The 22,929-nt window shown below is 35.8% G+C and overlaps 1 protein-coding gene across 8 annotated transcripts in view; it reads right to left on the reverse strand.

Annotated features, from left to right (window-relative positions):
- Positions 1–650: 650 nt before the first annotated feature.
- The window catches only part of LOC127421751 (RNA-binding protein Musashi homolog 2), a 418,524-nt gene continuing 396,245 nt past the window's right edge, over positions 651–22,929 (reverse strand). For 3 of the 8 annotated variants that reach the window (XM_051664841.1, XM_051664840.1, XM_051664837.1), the window contains 4 exons: positions 21,888–22,067; positions 14,442–14,596; positions 9,196–9,272; positions 651–5,412 (listed from right to left, as the gene is read on the reverse strand). In XM_051664841.1, coding sequence (XP_051520801.1) covers positions 9,231–9,272; positions 14,442–14,596; positions 21,888–22,067 — 377 coding nt within the window. In that variant the 3' untranslated portion in view covers positions 651–5,412; positions 9,196–9,230. Of the gene's footprint in view, positions 5,416–9,195; positions 9,273–14,441; positions 14,597–21,887; positions 22,068–22,929 lie in introns of all 8 variants that reach the window. The other 5 variants (XM_051664845.1, XM_051664843.1, XM_051664842.1 and 2 more) reach the window with 3 other exon arrangements.

The following is a 22,929-nucleotide window of genomic DNA, read 5'->3' on the forward strand; positions in this document are numbered from 1 at the left end:
ATTTAAAAAATCTGGGCATTCTGTAGATCCATTTGTGATAGACATCCGTGCTGAGACTCTAAAGACCCGAATATGTAAGTGTTTGGAGAAATTTCCATGTGTTTAAGGGTTAATAGGAAAATAACTTTTGTGAACAAGATAAACCAGTATGTTACAGGTTATTAACATACATCACTCATTTGTATTGCATAAAAAATATGGAACGAATAGCTACATTTGTTCACAGATTTCCTTTCCTAAAATGAAGTGTTGGCTAGTATAAATTTGATGCCTATATTGTATTGACTTGACATTCTGTTTGTTGATTGGATGTCTCTAGGAATAAATGTCGTACCTCTTCGTACAAACCAAGTCGCACGATTTTGCAATCTTGTGTGCTAATTATTAGAGTGTGTTGCTGATGTCAACACATTGTTAAGGTTTGTTCTTATGAAGTAGCTTTGAAGTAGATCTAAAGATCAATTTCATGCTATTGGTGTAGACTTAAAGTAGAATAAAACAAACTTACACAAGAGCTTTTGGACTCTGTATTCAACTTTGTGCATTTTAATCATTGTGCATGTTCTGGCATACAATCTTTTGCAGGTATATTCATTTCTTTTGAATCACACATCAATTGCTTGAAAAAAGATGAAAATAAAAACCATGAGTGAAATGGTTCAAAACTGTTTTATTTATTTTATTTTATTTCATTTTTTTTTTTAATCTTTCCAGACAAACAACATTGATTTCTGGACCACAGTAGAGGATGGAAACCTTTCACAAACATTTTTTATTAATATTATCATAATTATTTGAAAATACAAATATAAAATTATACTTTCCACATCTGAGATGTGAGAGACCCCCATCCACTTTAGTTTATTTTACAACAGGGCTTGAGCAAGCCATACAAGAAGACCTGAAAGATGCTTTCAGACGTCAAGTCCGTTCAGTCAGTTCTCGCAGTAAGAAGTTTGTTAACGTTAAAAAATGGGCAAGTGTTAGGAATGGGCAAGGCAATCAGCAAGGCCGAAAAGCCTCAGGAGAACACGGGAGACCAAGTTGCCAAAGAAAGTGTCAGACAAAAGACCATCCCCATTGAGCTATACCTCCTCGTAAGATTTACACAACAAATTTTGTTCAAAACAACATTTTGCAGCTAAATTACTAACACGCCTCCTGTTAAATTGGTTTCTTACACAACAAACAACGAAGTGACACCAAATGATATAACAAACAGTGTGGACTAGCGTACGGAGCTTTACGCTCTTGTTCAGTTCTCCTAAAATGATTCATAAGGAAGTTTAAACAATTTAACAAAGAGATATATACACTATACATATATATCTTGTATATGCATACAAGTATACTGTACATTAGACATTACAGTATGTGTGTGTGTAACGTTTTGTTGCTTTAATAGTGGGATGATCGTTTTGGCCATTGCCTAGCACTTGCCGCAAAATTCAAGTTTAAATGGATACGGTAGTACACTCCAGAAATCACCCGACACCTTCCAGGTCATTTTCTTTTTTTCTTTTTCTCAAACTAACAATTATCCAATGATTTAACTAGTCTAGCAAGATGTGTAACATTCATCTGCTGTAAACTGCTGTCCATGAAAAAAATAAATGGTGGCAACAGAGCCATGCTACCTTAAAGTCCAAGCTACAAGATCAAATTACGAGAAATCAAAAATAAATAAGCTAACTGATACGGATGGAAAAGTCTTGGTTGCCAGCCTTCATTTTAATCAAGAGCCAAAGTCAAGCTCTTATTTGATCCAGAGCAGAAGGAAACATGTGCTTCATCTGAGGTTAAACATTCGCCCTCAAGGTGTTTATTTGTGGATCATCTGACTCTAGGGAGAGAAATAGATCTAGTGTTTACCAGCTAAAGGATGCAGAGTAATTCAACTGTCATTATGTATCTAAATGCAACTAAACTTTTCAAGAAAGACACATCAAAGTACAACTAACCACCTGGACATTTAGCTCACATGTACTTCATTAGTCATAGTCATATCTTTCATCAAAATTTGTGCTGCACTGTACTGCAGATCTGATAATAATAAAATCTCCCTTATGAAGGTGGTACATAGCTCACGTTTGATATCCCTGAGAACTGATGTGATTCAGGAATACGGATTCAGTGTGTTCTGAGTGGGTATGACACTGCATTTACATTAAAGTCAAGTAAATTAGTGTAACATCAGGGCAGACAATGTACTAGAGCTGAATCTACTGCTGCTGAATTAAAATGAAAAGCTGGAAATGCGATTAAAGAGTACAAAAACAATCATATAGTATTAGTGTTCCAGATGACTAAAAACTAAATGATGTATTAATCTAAGCAGACAAATTTAAAAGTAGTAGCGCCATAGGCGACTGGGATATTTTTTTATAAAGTACAAACATCAAAACCTATTACAGTTTTATCCATATCTATAATTATTTGGCTACATCATGATTACTTTGTAAGAACTTACTAAAAAATTTGAATTTGTCATTCATGTAATAAAATCATCATATTTTATACCTAGCGTCCCTCCTAAAAAAGAATTGAAAACAAAACGGTTTTGCATATCTAGCTTTAGCATTTAAGGTAGTATGGCACACCCCTTTTAAAACATTCAAGGGTGGGGATCCAATTAATGCCTTGATTACAATTCTGTCGCACAGCAATTTCTTTTCTCCTATAAATTTCATCAGTGAGAGCTTTGGTTAGTTGAAACCATGTGAGACCAGCAAAACAGTGGAACAAAAAAGGAGAGAGAAAAAGAAAAGAAAAACAAAAACAAAGAAAAATTACTATGAAAATAACGTTCAGCATTTTTTGTCTTTTGACTGTAAATGATTATAAAGAGAAATTTCTATCCTTACTGGTCCTACAATTGCTAATGAATACCTCTACATCTTAACATTAAGTACATAACACCTACAACTATTCACTAAAGAGAGAGTGAGACAGAGATATAGAGAGAAAGGGCAAAAAGACAAAAGGAGAGTGAGATGGGGAGATGAGAAAAATACCAACCAAGAAGTGTATAGACCACTACACTGGCATCAAGACAGCACTCTTTTACAAGGTAAATTCATATGCCTCCTTTTTTTTTTTTTTTTTTTTTTTTTTTTTACACTACTAAAATACAATGATCAACATAAGATTACTGAATGAGGCGACAGGGAATGAAGAGATAAACAATTGATAAATACAGTACATAATATCTGTATTATTGTCATTGTTATATTTAGTATAATCAACATCCACAAAAATATTGATAAAAATCCAACCCTATTTAAATTCAAAACGTGTTCGGGATTGTTTTCTTTCTTTCTTTTTGTTGTTGTTGTAAGTTTGTCTTTTTAAAACAGCTCAAACAGTTAGCACAAAGTTCTCCTTGCTTTTTTTTTTTTTTTTACTTTATCAAGAATCCAACATTCGGCCTCACCTGTTAGTTAAGTGAAATGAAAAAATAAAGAGCATTAAATAAACAAAAATAAAAATAATTCAGCAAGATTGAATAACAGCATACATCAGTTAATTCATATTTGTAAATATTCATATTTCTAAATGCCATTTGTGTCTCATCAAATCCAGTCCCCCACATGTACAACAAATGTGTGTAGCAGCCACTGGTTTCAATCAGTTTCAGTGTTTCTGAGGAAATGAACTATTGCTACAAATAAAATCATCTGTTATCTCTTATATTGGCAAACTATCTATATAATAAAATCCCTGGAAAGAGATTATTCAAGACTTAAGATTCATAAGTTTTTATATCCTGTGTGGAACAAAACCAAATGGTTTCCACACCATTCCTTCACATGACCCATGGTAGAGACCGTCAGTTAACATGTGCAAATAGAAAATGATAAATTCTCTCTCACAGTGCAATGAATTTCAAAACAATGCTTTCATTTTTTTTTTTTTCTAATATCTGTATCTGTATTAGCCTAAAATAAATTAATTTGTAATCTCTTTTGAAGTAATTCTCACAGGACTGAGGTAAATGGTATAAAATATTTGCTTTCCTAATTGTAGCAATATCAAAAATTTGAAATATTGCCTTTGTTGTTCCGAATCCAGGCATTCTGTGTAAAAATCTCGACACATGGACACTTCTACTGGAAAAAAAGCATACATTATTCGAAAGAAATACTAAAACACAAACCCAAACATTAATAATGTGAAATGTCTCGACACGGTTTTTAAAATCAGGCTTGTCGAAAAAGACCAAAAATAAATGTGTGCTTTGGATTTTGTCATGATTTTGTCATTTATTTTCACCTTGTATAGTATATTCTCTTTGTAAGCTGTGCACATCTTAACTTACTATCTAAATCCATATGCTGGTATGACACCTGCACGGTTGTAAAGCCAACAGTATTTACAAAGCGAGCTAACAGTGTTTGATTGGGTTTTTTCGTCCGTACTGGGGTAAATCACGGCTTTTGTGCTACAGATGGACCTCAGTTACAGCACTGAGCCTCAATAGACATATTTCGGCTTGCGCACAATACAACCTCTATGACACCGTCACAAAAATATGGTTCTCTTTCAGAAACAGTTTGATGCAGTGAACAGAATATTTACAGTTTCAGAATTATTTTCTTTTTAAATCTAATTTCACAAAGTATTAAAAGGAAAGCTTTTTTCTTTTTTTTATCGAGAACAAAAATGACATTTATAAAAAAGGACTGTGAAAATATTGTAGTCCTCTTATTGCCCAAAATAGGTAATCATGGTTAACAAGACATCACAATAAACATATAACAGAGCTACTAAGATTTTTTTGAGTTACCCACTCATTGCGGTTTTATAGGCTTGGATTAAAAATGTCACCTTTTCAAGCAGAGTCATTTCAATAAATTTTCTTGCTTGTGTTAAATAAAACCTTGAAATGTGATAGACGAGGGCTGTGAAATGAAAACGCTATTGGAATATTACTACCTCAAAAAACAATACATACAACAAAAAGAAAAAGAAACAAAAAGACAAAATGCATGTTTACATAGTCGCTCTCGTCAGAGAACATTCAAGAACAATGAAGAAAATCTTTAGAACTCAAATAAATGTTGATGGTTGATTCAACATGTGCTCAATAAAAGATCACTAAGAAACTCTTCTAATGAGAGAAAGAAACAATAAAGGAAAAAATACTATTAAAATCCTATTCAAGTTGAGGGGCTACACTAGGATAAATTATTCAAAAGCCAGGTTGTCAGTATAGTACAGCAGATTGTTTTTGTTGTTTTCTGGGGGGTTTCGTTCTGAGATGATTGTGACGTTTCATTTGATCTTCGTGTGGTGCCATCTCAGCTTTAGAGTGCGGTTCTGTGCTGTAGTGCTTGAAGTTGAATGGCCTTTACCTGTACACAGAACCAATTAGAAACTCCGGCCAGTCTTCCCTGGGCCTCCTGATAAGCTCTGCTGAAACAAACAGACAAGTTTCTCAAAATGAAACAGGGTGGGTATGTAAAAATGTGCTGCATCTTAGCTTTGTTGGTGCCATAATGTCTTAGATGAACATCTGTGAATTTTTCACCTAAAGCCCTGTAATGTAACACAAATTCAAGCATGCCCAAACATTTGACTGATATTGTACATGATCTTAAAACATTTTTGTTCTAAAGGCTTATGCTTAAATGCTTAAAATATTTTTGTAGAACAATATAAATTATGTCTACATATCAATTTCATTACCAAAGGTATTTCATTTAATAAATAAAATAAAACTAGTTTCAATGTTAAACCAATAAAATAAAACTGTGCATCGATTCAGACCAGATTAATTCTTAAGGACAACAACATTTAAATTAAAGTAGAAATGCTATATTGTTTACTATTATATCAGACCACTGTCAGAATCTTTTCATTACAAGCTTTTGACACAGGAAATTGTTTAGGCACAAGCTCAGATACAGAACACATGGGAATATTTTATCCACTCAAACATTTGATCTACATGGGGTTCAGACACCGACATGACATGTGTTAGTGTTTTAAGCATGCAAAAACTCTTTGGATGACCATCCACCCAGGAAATGACAGGTTAAGAAGCGGTTTCTTCAAAATCTCGCGGATGCTGTTGCTTTCTCAGACTGCTGATCATGTGTACTTCCAATCAAGCATGTGGAGAATCTATGAGTTCAATCAGTCGCTTAGTGTGCGCAGTTGTACAGACGTAGCGATTCTACCTACTCATTATATCAATCATCTGTTTTGCCTCAAGGACAAAATGACAAGCTTTTTAAGATGATTATGGGCAACAAACTGCAGAGCACAGACCACTTATACAGACTACAGGTCAAAGGTAAGTGCCAAAAAGCCACAGAGTCTGGGGTAATCACACTTGATATGTCATGCTAAGAAAAAACTGATTGGGGACATTATCAGGGTTTACCCTCTTTCCGAGTTGTTCGTAATTACTGGTAAGGATTTCTAAAAATAATTTTAGAGAGATTTCACTCACAAAGAGCAATTTCTAGCCAATAAAATATTTCAGAGTTGAGCATCCTAAAATGTTAATTACTTTTCCAGGACTTTTTAAATTTTCATTAATTTCCACGACTTTTTCAGGTCTGGAAATCACAATTTCAAAATTCCCTGATATTTCCAGGATTTCCATGACCGTAGAAACCCTGATATATTAGTCAATGTGAACCCCTACTTGCAACCTGCTTTCCTTCTCTAATTTGACATTTCTGATTGAAACAGGATATTCAGTGTAGGGCGGGACTAAATTTATCCATTGGTTATTGACTGGACTGCGAAAAGTGGGCGCTTCATACCAGAATGGAGCCAGACTTGAATGCAAGTTTGCTAAAACAGTTTGCTAAAAATTGCTACAGTGGCAAGAAAAAGTATATGAACCCTTTGGAATTAGCTAGTTTTCTGCATTAATTGGTCATAAAATGTGATCTCATCTTCATCAAAGTCACAAGTATAGACAAACAGAACGTGCTTAAGCTAACAACACACAAACAATCCTAATCTTTCATGTCTTTATTGAACACATCCCACTAAACATTCACAGTGCTGTGGTTTTAATAACTGGTCAACCCTCCTTTGGCAGCAATAACCTCAACCAAGCATTTCCGGTAGCTGCGGATTAGACCTGCACAATGTTCAGAAGGAATTTTGGACCATTCTTCCTTACATAACTAGTGGTCTTTGGCAAACTTCAGGCACACAGCAATGTTTTTGTTGGAAAGCAGTGGCTTCCTTTATGGTGTCCTGCTATGGACACCATGCCTGTTTAATGTTTGCCATAAAGTAGACTCAAGAACAGGGATGTTAACCAGTTCCAATGATTCCTTCAAGTCTTAAGCTGTCACTCTAGGGTTCTTTTTTTTTTACCTCATTAAGAATTCTGCGGAGTGCCCTTTGAGTCATCTTGGCTGGATGGTCACTTCTAGGGAGAGTAGCCACAGTACTAAATCCTCTCCATTTATAGACAATTTTTCTAACTGTGGACAGATGAATATCTAAGCTCTTTGTGATAACTTTTTAAAGGAATAGTTCACCCAAAAATGAAAATTCTCTCATGTTTAACTTTCCTTTAAGCCATCCCAGATGTGTGACTTTCCTTCTTCAGCAGAACCGAAGTGAAGATTTTTATAAGCACATTTCAGCTCTTTTTGTCCATACAATGCAAGTAAACAGGTGCCATCAGGCTCCTGGCTATTTGACGGTCCAAAAGGCACATTTAGGCAGCAAAAATCTTAACTTTGGTTCTGCTGAAGAAGGAAAGTCATACACATCTGAGATGGCTTAAAGATAATAAATCATGAGAGGATTTTCATTTTTGGGTGAACTAACCCTTTAACTGTTTCCAGCTTTATGCAAAGCAACAATTCTTGATTGTAGGTCTTCTGAGATCTCTTTTTTGCGAGGCATGGTCCACATCAGCAGATACTTCTTGTGGATAGCAAACTCAAAATGTTTGAGTGCTTTTTATAAGTCAAAGTAGCTCTAACCCACACCTCCAATCTCGTTTCAAAATTGGATGCCAAGTTTGCCAACTCCTGACTCTAATTAGCTTTTGTTGATGTCATTGGCCTAGGGGTTCACATAATTTTTCCAAATTACACCATGAATGTTTGAATGATGTATTCAATATGTACAAGAATAATACAATAATGTGTGTGTAACTTAGATCAAACCAGATTTTAAGACAAATTTATACATATATGCAGGTCATTCCAAAGAGTTCACATATTTTTTCTTGCCACTGTATTTGGTTATGTTGTCTGCTATTTGTTAACATTATCCAATAGCCTACACAGCCTAAGTGACATCAGCGGACAAGGAAAGTTGATTCAGAGCAAGAGGTGAATTTTCATCCACTTAGACACACACACACACACACAAACTGCATATAAATAAGCAAGTCATCTCCAATTTATCCATATCTGAGATCTCCACACATACAAAACACAAAATCACCTTTAAGTCCTTAAGAGCTAGCTTTACAAGTGCAGTGATTATGAAAAAGCACATTTTATCCCCAAAACCTGATAAATTACATCAGATGGTACCTAAGTCAACAGATTCTCAGCAAAGAGAGTCTTGTTTCGACTTCAAGGGCTCTGTTCCAGATGCACACTAATCAAAGCTGCAACACCTGTGCAAAATATCCAAATACAGCACTTCATAGAGGATGCAGTTGATACACGCCGCGGCTGTTGCAATAGAACTCTAGCAGTAAAAGAAAGCAACTGTGCAGTCTGGAGTAGACCCACTTGCAGACATCATGCATGAAAGGAGCAGTCGACTGACTGACAGGCAGGTGTAGAATAAAGGAGGAACTAGTGACATAATGTGATGGGGAGACGCGTAGACGCCACACTTATGGTGCGAAACGAGAAACATTTTTATAAGCTTTTAAAGGGCTTTTAAATGTAAAATCAATAATAAATAATTCATCTTTAAAAGAAGAGACACGACTCACTTTGAAAACCACTTTGTTGTGTATTAGGTTTAAATTCCCTTGTCTGGTATTTTTTTTTTTGAAAACCCCGTAAAAGCCTTATGGTGTTGATGAAAAAATAAAAGCACTACACAGATTAAAATTAAACTGATCAGAGATCAAAATGAGAGGGAATCAAAATGAATAGCCAGATGAAAGAGGAAGAGAGTATAGAGAATAGATACATGTCAATAATACAATCAATCAATAATAGGTCATAAATGGTACAGGATATCTACCTCAAATGAGATGGCAACCAACCACCTGTTAGGTTTCAATGGTATCCATTTGTAAAAGCTGTCGCAATCAAAGGACCCTAAAAGTGTAGAGTTAGTATGAGTATCAGTATGCATTCTGAGTGAAATGGCTAATATGTCCACCACTGGTAAGTATATTTCAATCATTGCATGTATTGCTAGCATGAATGAATGTTTTATATATATATATATATATATATATATATATATATATATATATATATATATATATATATATATTCAAACTTAATGATCAGTCCACATTATTGCCATAGACTGATCTAAGTAAACAGTATATTAAAAGACACATTTTACAGCACAAAGAAATAAGAGAAACTGAAAAAAGAGCAATGATTTGAATGATTGAGTGTTTATTGTATGTGGGTGTAAGCAGGGCCGTAACCACAATATACATTGAGGGGGACAAGTCCCCTCCAATAATAAGATATGAACAAATTGCCCCCCCAAATAATTGATATTTTTATTGCTGTTCTGTTGCAGTCCATTATGCACCGATGTCTAAATGTCATTGTATTGTTGCAGGGATTACATAATGGTTAAGCAAAGTTTAATTTTTAACATGCTTTTTAGTTTAATACTGCTCGTCAATGTCATTTAAGATGACCAATCAAATTAAAGAAGGTGGGACTCACGTTTCATTGAAATTCAGCCGGAATCGAATTGAGCAGTGCGAGCGCGCATCATAATGCATCAGCAAGTTCAGAAACAGGTTAAAAGTGTCAGTGTCATGTAAGATGTACAGTAAGTAGTGAACCATGATCTATTTGTCCACTATTTTATGCTAGAAATGTTATACTAACCAACAGTAATTTCCAAGGATGCAAATACTCACTTTTTGGCCTAATTTGTCATTTTGAATGTGTATTATGTACTCATAATGTTACTCACAATTGTGAAAGTGAAAGACAACATTAAAGGAGCAGGTTTCTGCACATCAGGCATAAGACAAAAAGAAAATGGGTGCATATTGTAAATGAATGTGGTATCTGTCCAGCTTTTGAAGTAGCCCTTTAGAAAATGATTAATAAAGTCAACGTTATCACACTCAGATTTGAACTAGAACATCAGAAGGCTTGTGGATTTAATTTCATTACGTTTTTAGGTTGTGACAAGGACAGTGTCATATATACAGTATATTGGCTATATATAATACATAATATATATATATATATTATTCGCAAGTATTTAACAATACATTTGAGCTTGAACTATGTTCTTATAACTTAATTCTAAATTTTGTACAACAATCTGCCAAGTGTCTTCTTTCAAAAGAGACCAGGGTTCATGAACAGCAGCCATTTTTTTATAGTAGTTGTTCACCTAAAAATTAAAATTCTGTAATTTTCTCACCCTTACATTATTATAACCCTGTATGCTGTTTATTATTATTATTATTATTATTATTGGAACATGAGAAATAGATCTTTACACAGCTCTATTCTACATCAACAATTTATAGTGAGCAGGGCTGTCCAGCTTAAAAAAAAAAAAAAAAAACTACTATAAAGATGAATTAAAGGTGCAGACTTCTAAGGCCATAAGGCAGTGTTGTGTTGTATGGACAACCACTGATCTAGGCTGCAATATTTAAATAACAATTAAACAAATATCTAACTTGCTTCTCTATTACAATGTATATTTTACATTTCTTGCCATGTCGTATATTTCAGGTGACATTGTATATTTCAGGCTGAACAGATCATTTGCTTGCAAAAATCTAGTTTGTGGCAAAGAATATGTGAAGTGTGGACAGTCTATGTTATGTAGATAATAACTGTTAGTTGAATTCTTGTAAACTTCAAAAGAACCATGCATTTTTTTAAACCAAAATGTATTTAGGGCCTTTATCACGTTTAGAGTATTAAATAACAATATATAGTATTATTCAGGGCTTTTATATATATATATATATATATATATATATATATATATATATATATATATATATATATTAAGGGTCCCCTCCCCAAAAAATAAAATAAATAAAATAAAAATAAAATAAAGTTTGGCATGTTCAAGACATGGTTACGGCCTTGGGTGTAAGAAAGAATATAGAATATTTAGAGTGGCCCCAAAAAGTATTTGGACATGTAAGTCACACATAAAAATGTCTGTGTGTCACTGCATCCAACATATTAAAACAAAATGAATCTGGAAACAAATGCTTCTTTTTTTCAATTTGTCCAGAAAAACTAACTTGACTTTTCTCGGCCATGTATTTATATTATTATATTATAATGTATACATTAGATACAATTTTAAGTGAAATATTTTGCTTGAAAAGTGTTTGTGCTACATTTCTTTAAAATAAATGCTAGAAGTAATTCAAAGACATTCAGACATTTTAGGTGTCCAAATACTTTTGGGGCAACTGTATATAATTTTTTTTAAACAAAGATCAGGAAATTGCATATAATCATTTTCATTCATGCCAACTATAACATCATTAATGAAATCATCTGAAATCACAGTTCATGCAGTAAAATTCTAAAGCAAACATAGCGAGAGAACAATGGTCTGTCAGAAATCACAGATAAGCTTCACTCTGAGCAATAAAACTGTGAACTTTACCAGCGCCAGGTTGAGTTAAAAACACTGGAGAAATTGAACACTGGAGAAAAAAATTCTTCAAAGAAATGCATTTGAGTTTGTGAGGCAGTAGTTTGTGTCAGGCAACACACATGCAAAAAAAATTCTTTCTGCCTCTAGAACATTGTCAGTCACAAGCAAGATGTACTGAGGGTTTGGGGCCAACCTAAATTTGACTCTATTTAGGTTAGAAAAATTCCATGTGAAAGTCAAGTGCAAGGTGACATTGTTGTTCTGAAAATCCAGTTTAGATTTAATGAGTGCCCAGTCTGTTTTGCAAACTGTAGGGCACAAAAGGGAAAAAGAAAAACTCATTTGGTTTTCCTCACAAACAGAGATTAGAGGGGCATTCAAAATATAATGAATCAGAGGTGTGCACGGGTAGGCAATAAACAGTGTGCTCGCATACAAAAGCTCTTATTCATTTTTTTCCCCAGCAGCTGGACGGCCGTTCAAAAAACGTCCGGAGCCGGTAATTCTCTCGGCAGCCTGTGATTTACTGCGGCCTCCATCATCAACCCCCCTGTGAGCTGGCCTCTGTTCGCTCTGGTCTTCCTCCCAACTCACGTTCTATCTCTCCATTCCGTTAAAGGTTAAAAATGAATGCATGGAAGGAATAATGAATGCCTATGGCTTCAAAGGCCAAGACAACATATTCTTATGATGCAAGAGTTTATTATTGCCTTATTGATTTACAAATGCACTTTGTGTGGGGGACCTTTCAAAGGCTGCCTCTGGTATGCCTATCATCTGCTCAAAAGATTTTAAAAAAGCCATTGTGCGAGAGAAACAAAATACCGGTTTGGAAATGAGAGAAGAAATAATTGTGAGATTTCTGTCCTCCGAGCTGGCACATGAACAAAAAGCACACTGACACATCACACTGCTGCTGACAGCCGGTACAAGTTCACAGTTTGTTATCCTGAAGCTGACAGAGAGAGTGGAATGCTGGTAGGAATGCAGAAATGTTAGCAATGCTAAAACCCAATGCTATCTAACTTCAGCTATGTGCCAGGGCACCTGCTTCGCACTAATGAGACCATGATTTGACATTCTTCTAGCTTCAAACAAGAGACATTTTTTATAGCTTTGTTCCCGATAATTAGTATTGGTAAAACATGCACATCTATCACACCTTTGGATCCATTGCAACCTATTATATCCGAGATATTTATTACTGTTTTTTTTTTTTCTTTCTTTCTTTTAGTCCAATTAATTTTGTTAGAAACTTTTTTGCAGTTTCCTTTTGGAACTCAAATCTTTTATTAGCTAATTCAGCAAGCTTAAACACTGTACCTTTAAAGCTGAAGTGTGTAACTTTTTCAATGTTAAAATACAAAAAAAAAAAATAAAATACGGAATATGCAGAGACAACTTAAAGTATGTCATTCGTTGAGTTCCCTGAAAACAGTAAACAACGTGACTCTGTAGCGCTATAAAAATTGCTCTGTTTGTTTGTGAGGCTCGTCCTGAAACGTCAACATTGACTCAATCAATGCCGTGAGTTTGGGGTGGGACTATCTGTTTGTACGATCAATGGCACACGGGGAGTATTCGTAAAAGCTGTTTGAAAACACCACTTATTTTTTTTTTTATTTCGTTTGGTGGCGCAGAAATAACACACTTCAACTTTAAAGTAACTAAACATAAACATTATGTTTAAACCTTAAGTAATTTGTATGAACCTACTGAGAACCTTACATTTTCTTGAAATCAAAAACTACCAATCTGATGTGAGGAAGTCTGTTTTTTAATCAAATCTATAGTGAAAAATTCTCTCATCATTTACTCACCCTCATGCCATCCCAGATGTGTATGACTTTCTTTCTTCTGCAGAACACAAACGAAATTTTTTTGAAGAATATTTCAGCTCTGTAGGTCCATACAATGTAAGTGAATGGTGACCAGACCTTTCAAGCTCCAAAAATCACAAAGGCAACATAAAAATAACCCATATGACTCCAGTGGTTAAATCTATATCTTCAGAAGCAATATAATAGGTGTGGGTGAGAAACAGATAAATATTTAAGTCCTTTTCTACTATAAATCTTCACTTTTTTTTTTAAAGTGGAGATTGTGATTGCTTCGGTTCACAGTTTTGAGTTGTATGGTTTACTTTTATGCTGCCTTTATGTAATTTTTGGAGCGTCAAAGGTTTGGTCACCATTCACTTACATTGAAAGGACCAACAGGGTTGAAATATTCTTCTAAAAATCTTCATTTGTGTTCAGCAGAAGAAAGAAAGTCATACAAATCTGGGATGGCATGAAAGTGAGTAAATGATGAGAGAATTTTCATTTTTGAGTGAACTATCCCCTTTAACAGCTATGTGGAGCTGGTTTTTGGACCAATGTGATTTCCCCGTGGGTGGGGCCACTCAGTGCAATACCACAAAAACAGAAATCAAGTGATCAACAAAATTCTGTGTTGCTTGTGGTCATGACTGGTTATGACAGAAACTTTGATTAACGCAGATATATTTGATCGCTTTAATAGCATCAAGCCTGCTTTGGACATTGAGTAAAACTACAAAAGCAGCAACTATAGACTAAAAGCACTAACATGGGCAGGACGATAAATGCAGTAGAAATAGTGATGGAGTTGGAATGGGTACTTACAGCAATGCTGTGTCCGAAGCCGGAGCCGGGCTGGGGACTAGCAGCGCTAATGTAGTTGCCTACGCCGGAGTCCTGGCTGGTGGGGCCATACAGGTCAGCCACTGGTCCGGGGCTGCTGGCTCCAGGAAAGGCTCCAGGCCGGGGCGGGTTGGTGCCTGCCAGAGAAGCAACCGTGCCAACAATTATGTAAGCAGGGTTGCTGGTTAGGACCACTGCTGTGCAGTAGGACTAACATGATCAGCTTTGCACAAGCATGCACACTACATATTCAAAGTACTACATATCAACAGTGTTATGGGGACAAAATGTCAGATTTTGAAAGGAAGTATGTATATGTGTGTGTGTGTGTGTGTGTGTGTGTGTCTATCCTACCCAGTGTATTTTAAAGAATAGCGCCCCAATGTATTCTACACAAAAAGTTTGTGATGAAAAGTTATCGAAATAAATTCTAAATTCAGGTCTGGGCATAGACATACACACACATACTTGAACAAGGCACAAAGTAATTAGCACTACTGCAAGCTAAAGACTACAGCACCATTGTTTTGTATGTTTTTTGTCATTCATGCAGATGAATGTGAACTTAAAGTGGCCCCTATAAGTATTCAGACAAATTTGGACACTTAAGTCTCAATTAAAAATGCATGAATTTGTATTGCATTACATACAAAATAGCAAACCAAGTGACAACTGCAAACAAATGGCACCAGACTAACTTTATAGTCATTTTTGTAATTACTTTTAACCAAATTGTCTTTTTAGTTCACACAGGTCATTAACATTTGACAACCAGAAAGTGCTCCAATCCTATTGTTTTAATTTTGAACTATATATCTATTGTTTTATAACCTAACAAACTTGTTATTGTGAAATGTTTTGCTTGAAAAGTGTGCTTGTGCTACCTTTCTTGAAAATAAATACCAGATGGTTTGATGTTTTGTTATACAACACCAAATACTTTGTGGGGTCACTGTATGCATGTCAGATGCATCTAGCTAGTATTCACATGGCATGCATGCAAACAGACAGAGCTCAAGTAGGTGTTGGGCAAGCAAAGAGAGTTGGACTGCTGTAGTATGGAGATGGAGTATTTTTTTTTCTGTGATGTTTAAGAATGTGAGTGAGAATGAATCGCTTCCTTGCAGGTCTCTTTCATTATCATAACCTCACCCACTCTCCGCTTCCTTACACTCTCTTTCCCCCAATCTCATATCAAGTGCTGTACGCCCATCCTCCTTCAAATTTGACTGCCAGTTCTCCAGTCCCTCTCTGAAAATTGCAAGTGGGATTTTGCCACAACACCCCCTATCTAATCAACACCTGTCATTGAAAAAGTGGTCTCTACCTCTCCTACATTATTATTAGTTTTTTTTAAAAATATACAGCAGTGATTATCTGGCTGTTAGTGTCAGGGGACTATCAGGCCTAGCAGCCGCATGGTAACCAGGAAATTGCTGAGGGTGTCTTGGGTAAAACGTGTTAAAGACTGAATCATAGAGTTTCCTCTCCACTGCGAGTACAGCTCTACTTTCATTGAAGCTACATTTTTGTGCATAAAGCAGAAAACGTTAAAGATGAAGCCTCGAGAACCCCAAGCAGGGTCCGAAATTAAGGGTTCCCACACCTTTGGAACAATAAATTTGAATGACTTTTCCAGTCATTTATGATTACTGGATTTTCTAAAAATCATTATACAGAGACTATAAAAACTCACTATAGAAATTTCCAGGGCTTTTACATTACTTTTCAAAAGTTTTACATGCCTGAAAATAATCATTTAATTTTTTTCTGATATTTCCAGGTTTTTCATGACAATGGGAACCCTGAAAATTAAAACTCAAAGACAGCATGCAATGTAAGTCATGTAAGTGATTCAAATCAAATCCAATCCAAGACCTTCTACTAAAGAAAACATTTATTGTGACTCGGACATCTTCTAACAACTTTTCCCTAAGTGGAAAATTTACCATCAAAAGTTTATCTAGGATGGCTAATATTTTTTGGTTCCTCCAGAACTCAAACATATAAAACACAAACAAAACATAAACATGATGAACAAAATCATGATGTGTCTTTATGCTTTATGACTGGTGCAGAGACTGGCTAATCTGTAGTGACCTGCGCTGTTTGACACAAAATGTGCACAGAAAAACAGCTAAATAAACCAACTATCATAAGGGCAATATAATTATCATAAGGACAAAAGACAAAGAAATATTAATGGCCCGAAAATATTCTCAATTCACTCGCCATTTGCACTCTGCAAGGTTTGTTTGCCTAAGTCGGAACCTCTGAACCTAAACACAAATCTAAGGAGCGGAAAAATGGACAAATGGGTAAAGAGAACAAGGAGGGGCTGGAGGGGGTTTTAGGAAGGGAAATTGCAATTAGACTAATTATATCAGTGTACTTGAGCCATGGCTGCTGTCATCCACAGATGACCCCTCCATTTCACTGCTGTTGAGAGGCAAATTAAGAAAATAAAAACAAATGCATGAATTAAATTAAGTGAAAGCTCTCAGAAATGTTGAGGCCCCTTGCTGCGCCACGCTCATTTTTCTCCTACGCGTGGCTCTCTATGACACTTCCATTAATAAGCGAATGTTAAATCAAGTTCCTCCAAAGGCGAAGGCCTTCAGTTCAGCACCCACTAAAGGGGAAGTCTATTACTGCCTACAGCAGCCTCCAAAAAATTTGGGAGGGTAAAAGAAATCTGTGTGAATATAGCCCAGAGAGCTAATGTAAGAGAACAAATATGTTAGATAGGGGGCAATATGCCACAGTGAGTAAACCAAATGAGGCGAGCTCACACAATTCATCAGCTTTTCACACAAATGAGTATGCAGACAACAGGAGAGATGTGCGGTTCACCAGTCAGAGCGCTCACTTCTTAATGTCAGCGTATCAAAATAAAGACATCTACTTCGAGGGATGATGGGAAAGTGTGGATATAGATCTAAACAAAACAGAAGATGGCTGTCGCTAGCCTACCGCATATCTGTGGTCTTGTTGTAAAGTAAAAATATCTAAACATTCTTATAACACATTCACTTGAGAGGCAAAATTGTGAAAGACAGTGCACTTATTTTCTGATTTCTTGAATTAAAGCTGAAGTGTTTAATTTCTGCACCATCGAATGGAATTACAAAAATAAACATTGTTTTCAAACAGCTTTCCAAAAATGCCCCCGTCTGCCATTAATCGAACAAACTAACAGTCCCGTCCCCAACTCAAGCAATTGGTTGAGTTTGTGTTTTTGTAAAGAGCTAGACGGGTCGCTCAAAAAAAAAGAAAAAAAAAAAAGAAAAAAAACTGCATTTTCATAGCGCCACAGAGACACATGGTTCATATTTTTCAAGAAAATGTACCTACGAATGGCTTACTTAGTTGTCTCTGCATTAAATTTATGCTTAAAACAAACCAAAAACCAAATCAACCAAACCAAATAAAAAACAAATCAAAACAAAACAAAAAAGAAAAGAAAAGAAAACAAAAGAAAACAATTTCCTAATGGGGTAAGATAAGAAAAATAAACATATTTCAAGTTGATAGAAAGTCTTTATATCTTACACAATTCTGACTCGGTTTTAGGAATATTAAGATATTTGTACTGGACAGCAAAAAGGCTCTAAAAAAAAAGCAGGGTGTCAGACAAATCACGACTTCGAGTATAAGTCTGTTCACAGGTTCTCCTAAGTGTTAACTCACAGCTCGAACCTGCATCATGAGCTTGGTAGGTAAGTGATGACTGAGCTGATCTAAATCAAAGCATAAACACTAGAAACAGTAACTGTTGAGGAAATTAGTTTTCCCTCATCACAAATAATAAAACTATAAAATAATAAAACTATAAAAAAGAATAGGGGAAATCCAGCACATTGTATAGTATCTTATGCAAGGGAAAGAACTGGTTAACATCACATCGTACCTTCTGAATTCCAAATAGGCCATTGCTAATAAGACATGTTGATTCACTGTCTTGTATATCTCCAGAAGTCATCAATAGATGTGCTCATTATCTGTGTAGGAAATTGTTTCTGAAGCTCGATACTGCTGGGAAACTAATTCATACACATTACCAACTATTATGGATTATTTCAAAATCCCCTATTATGTGCAATGTGTCTATCTTGGAGCATGCAATCATTTAAAGAATGATCACTTCCTCCTAAGAAGGAGAGGCAAGTGTTGTAGCATGGACACAGCCTGGAGGATAAGTATACTGCTCACATGGATGGAGGAAAGGTAAGTATTATTTTATATGGGTCAATGACGTGATTCTTTTTTCCCCCGGTTCTATTAAGTTATTCAAAAAATACATTAAAAAATGCAATTCACACAAATCAATTACTCAAATACACCTCTATTATGATGATCATGTCTTCCACTTCTGAGTCAGTCATTCTGATATTTCTGGGGTTTCAAGTAAAAAAATGGTGTAACCATCTATAGACAGTTATATACAATGCTATACAATGCTTGAAACTGCCAAAAAACTGAAGATTTCATACAAATGTATACACTACAGTCTTCAAAGACAAAGGACAACTGGCTCTAATAAGGACAGAAAGAGATGTGGAAGGCCCAGATACAACTAAACAAGAGGATAAGTACATCAGAGTCTCTAGTTTGAGAAATAGACTCCTCACATGTCCTCAGCTGACAGCTTCATTGAATTCTACCCGCTCAACACCAGTTTCACTTTTGAAACAGATAGAAAATGGAAAAGAATGCAAATAGAAAAGGTTACAGAGAGCAAAGAAACAGACAGTGGACAACAGATAATTGGAAAAGTGTGTTATGGATCTTAACCCCAGTGTGAGAAGTGCCCGACAAGACAGCCACATCTATGGCAAGTGCTACAGGAAGCGTGGGGTGAAATGTCACCTGAGTATCTGGATAAACTGACAGCTAGAATGCCAAGGATCTGCAAATCTGTCATTGCTGCATGTGGAGGATTTTTTGATGAGAACTCTTTGAAGTAGTTTAACATTTAGATTTTTTTTTTTTTTTCAAATTGTAATAGTAATTTTCCATGTTATCAATGTCCTGACTATACATTGTGATCAGCTGAATGCCACTTTGGTGAATAAAAGTACCAATTTCTTTCCATAAGAGCAAAATCTGTACATTATTCCAAACTTTTGGCCGCCAGTGTATATTTTTTACATTAAAAATGTTGTCATATGTAGTTTGGAATAATCCTTTATTATTATTATTTTGTTTTTAAAAAACAGTGGAACCATTTAAAAAAAATAATTAATATATAAAAAATAAAAAAAAACTTTTGTACACCAAATCAAAGCAAAGTCTTTCTTGCAAGTCAGTCCACTGTCGACCATCTTTGGAATGCTCCTGGGAGGCTATTTCCAGTCATGCCAGTGCAGCTCCTATCTACTTGAATGGGGAAACCCTCAAAAACGGTTGGTCAAGATTACGATCAAAAAGCTTATTTTAAATCAGCAATAAAATCTGACAAAACTGGTATCATAATTTGTGCTTCTTTACCTCATATCACGCTAAAAAAACTAATTTTTCCCAGCTTGTATAGCTAACGCGCATACGTGTTCTCGAGTTGATTGACAGGCGATGTCTGTATCTAAAAGGCGATTGGCTCTTTTACCTGTAAGGCGGGACTTCCTTTCTACATCCGTTGACCATTGGGCGCTAGAGCTTCTTGGTTGTGCGTTCCAATTTCTCATATTCATTTAAATTGAAGTGGCCAGTCTCTGCTAAATAATCTATGATCAAAGTCAGTTGGTTCAAAGTCTTTCTAGCAAGTCAATCCACCATCGGCCATTTTTGGAACGCTCTCAGGAGGTTATTTCCAGTCATGCCAGTGCAGCTACAGCGGGACTTCCTTTCTACATCTGTTGACCGTTGGGCACTAGAGGTTCTTGATTGGGCATTCCAATTTCTCCCATTCATTTAAATAGAAGTGGCACATCTTTGCTACATAATCTCTGGTTGGTTTAACCAACATGCAGGTAGCCATTCTGTTGTCATGTGACAAAAAAAAAAAAAAAAAAAAAACTTACATAAAACATGGGGACCCATTTAGACCCTCATGACTGTGTGTGGAGTTTTAAAAAAATATATCAGATATTATAAACATTTTTATAAAAAGGCACATTGTTCATGTCAAATGGAGTAACCCTAAGAATACTTCTTGATATTTGTGACTCAAAAATTCATGATATTTTGAATACTTTGAAGTATCTTTGAAAACGTTTTGTAAATTAAAATAGTAATTAAGTCATGGATAGTCACATGTTTTCGAGGTGCAAGGAAAGTATTTTAATACATTTACTTGATGGTTACCCCACCTGACATTTTTAAAGTTTGGGTACAAAATGCAATAAGTGTTTTTCAAAAATGTATGAAACAAACATGGACATGAATATTACATTTCTACAAACTTGACATGTTTTAAACTTTTATCACCTCGGACAACCTTATTTGTCAAATAACTTTTAACATTCCCCTCTTTCCCTAAATGGGATCTGAACCAGAAATGGTCTGGTTTCTGCCATGAACCCCTAATTTATCCATGCCTCCAAGCATGCAAAACAATTAATAGCCATTATCATGAAACTTGACAGCACTTTGCTATAATGTGTCCTGTTTACAGCCGAGATCTCGAGACTACAGTCAACAGGCTACTGAATATAAAGTGGAACTCTGCTGTTTTTAAGAGGACTGAGTGACAAGTCCAGTGGTGCGCTACCATGAAGCATTACAAAATAGACCAAAAATGTGGCGATAATAAATATGTTGGCCCTAAATATGCTATCAAAATGAGAATTTTCCAGCCATGCTACACACTCTGCTCCATTTCACTCATGTAACTCTTACAGATGCACACAAAACAGGATGCAAACAGAACAAAAAGTCTGCAAAAGAGGATGCATTTACAAAATATGAAACATCAATACATAATACTATGCCCAACTATGCAAACTAAGAGATACAATCAACTTGAAATCAAAAGGCTTGTCACTTTATACTTGTGTATATGAAGTCGGATGTCTGGATATCATTTATCACATGCCAACAGGCTGACATGTGAGTGGTATGGAGCCGATGGGCGTGCAATACATATACGTGTCTAGATATGTACTGTACAAGATATGTACACCCGCGCTACACAGCCAGGCATAAACGCATATGCCATATCTTGTGGTTAATTGCACAGGGATTGACTGAAGTGGAATCCTGCATGCCCAGATATCTCAACAGTACATCCACATTAGCGACCACGTATACACACACTTTTATCAAAGCTAGGAAAAAACAACATGCAACGCACATCAAACAAACTACAAAGATGCACGAGTCCCTCTTTCCCTCTCTCTCTCTTTCTCTCTTGTTTTAATGAATGGCAGGGTGATGAATTAACCACATGAATCAAATCAATCATTAAATGAAGGAGAGGCGGGTACACACCTGGGCTCTTATACTGATCCGGGCTGGCCAGGTGCTGGAGAGGGGAGTTGCAGGCTGATGTGGCATGCTCGCTTTGCAGCAGCTGAGCCGCCTGGGGGCCCAGGGAGCCATAGTCCGCAAAGGAGAAGGGGGGCCCCCGTTGGTCACTTGGTGAGGAATAGAAACCGTAATCGGGGAAGCCTGGGAGATACAGTACAGGGGAGGAGGAGGAGGGGAGGAGGAAGAGGAGGGGTGGGACTCCATCATTGGGGGAAATAGGACTTTTGCATAGTAATGTTATGAGGCAATGCTTAATATCTGACTTGCATGGTTGAACAATGCAGCGTGCACTGGGAAGATAGATGGTGAGTTTGTAAAGCGACATATTGCAATTTTCCCTCTTTAACCATGGTGTGAGATTGTTTGTATGTGTGTGAATGTGAGAGACACAAAAAGAGTTACTGGCCAGCCACTGTACTACCTGTATACCACTATAATTCTTCAATTTACCCTTTGGGGATGAATAAAATTAAGTAGTTTAAGAAGTTCTGAAATTTTTTTTTCAAATTGTAATAGTAATTCTTCACGTTGATGATCAGTTGAATGCCACTTTGGTGAATAAAAGTACCAATTTCTTTCCATAAGAGCAAAATCCGTACATTATTCCAAACTTTTGGCTGCCCTGTATATTTTTTACATTAAAAATGTTGTCATATGTAGTTTGGAATAATCTTTTATTATTATAAATAAAAAAAATAAGCAGTGGAACAATTTTGTTTAAAATATAAATATATATAAAAAAAGAATTGTACACCGAATCAAAGCAAAGTCTTTCTAGCAAGTCAGTCCACTGTCAACCATCTTTGGAACGCTCCCGGGAGGCTATTTCCAGTCATGCCAGTGCAGCTCCTATCTACTTAAATGGGGGTCAAGATTACGATCAAAGAGCGTATTTTAAATCAACAGTAAAATCTGTCAAAACTGGTTTCATAAATTGTGCTTTTTTACCTCATATCATGCTAAAAACGCAATTTTCCCGGCTTGTATATATAATAAGAATAAA

This window comes from Myxocyprinus asiaticus, chromosome 31, assembly GCF_019703515.2.
Source record: "Myxocyprinus asiaticus isolate MX2 ecotype Aquarium Trade chromosome 31, UBuf_Myxa_2, whole genome shotgun sequence".
Lineage (NCBI taxonomy): Eukaryota > Metazoa > Chordata > Actinopteri > Cypriniformes > Catostomidae > Myxocyprinus > Myxocyprinus asiaticus.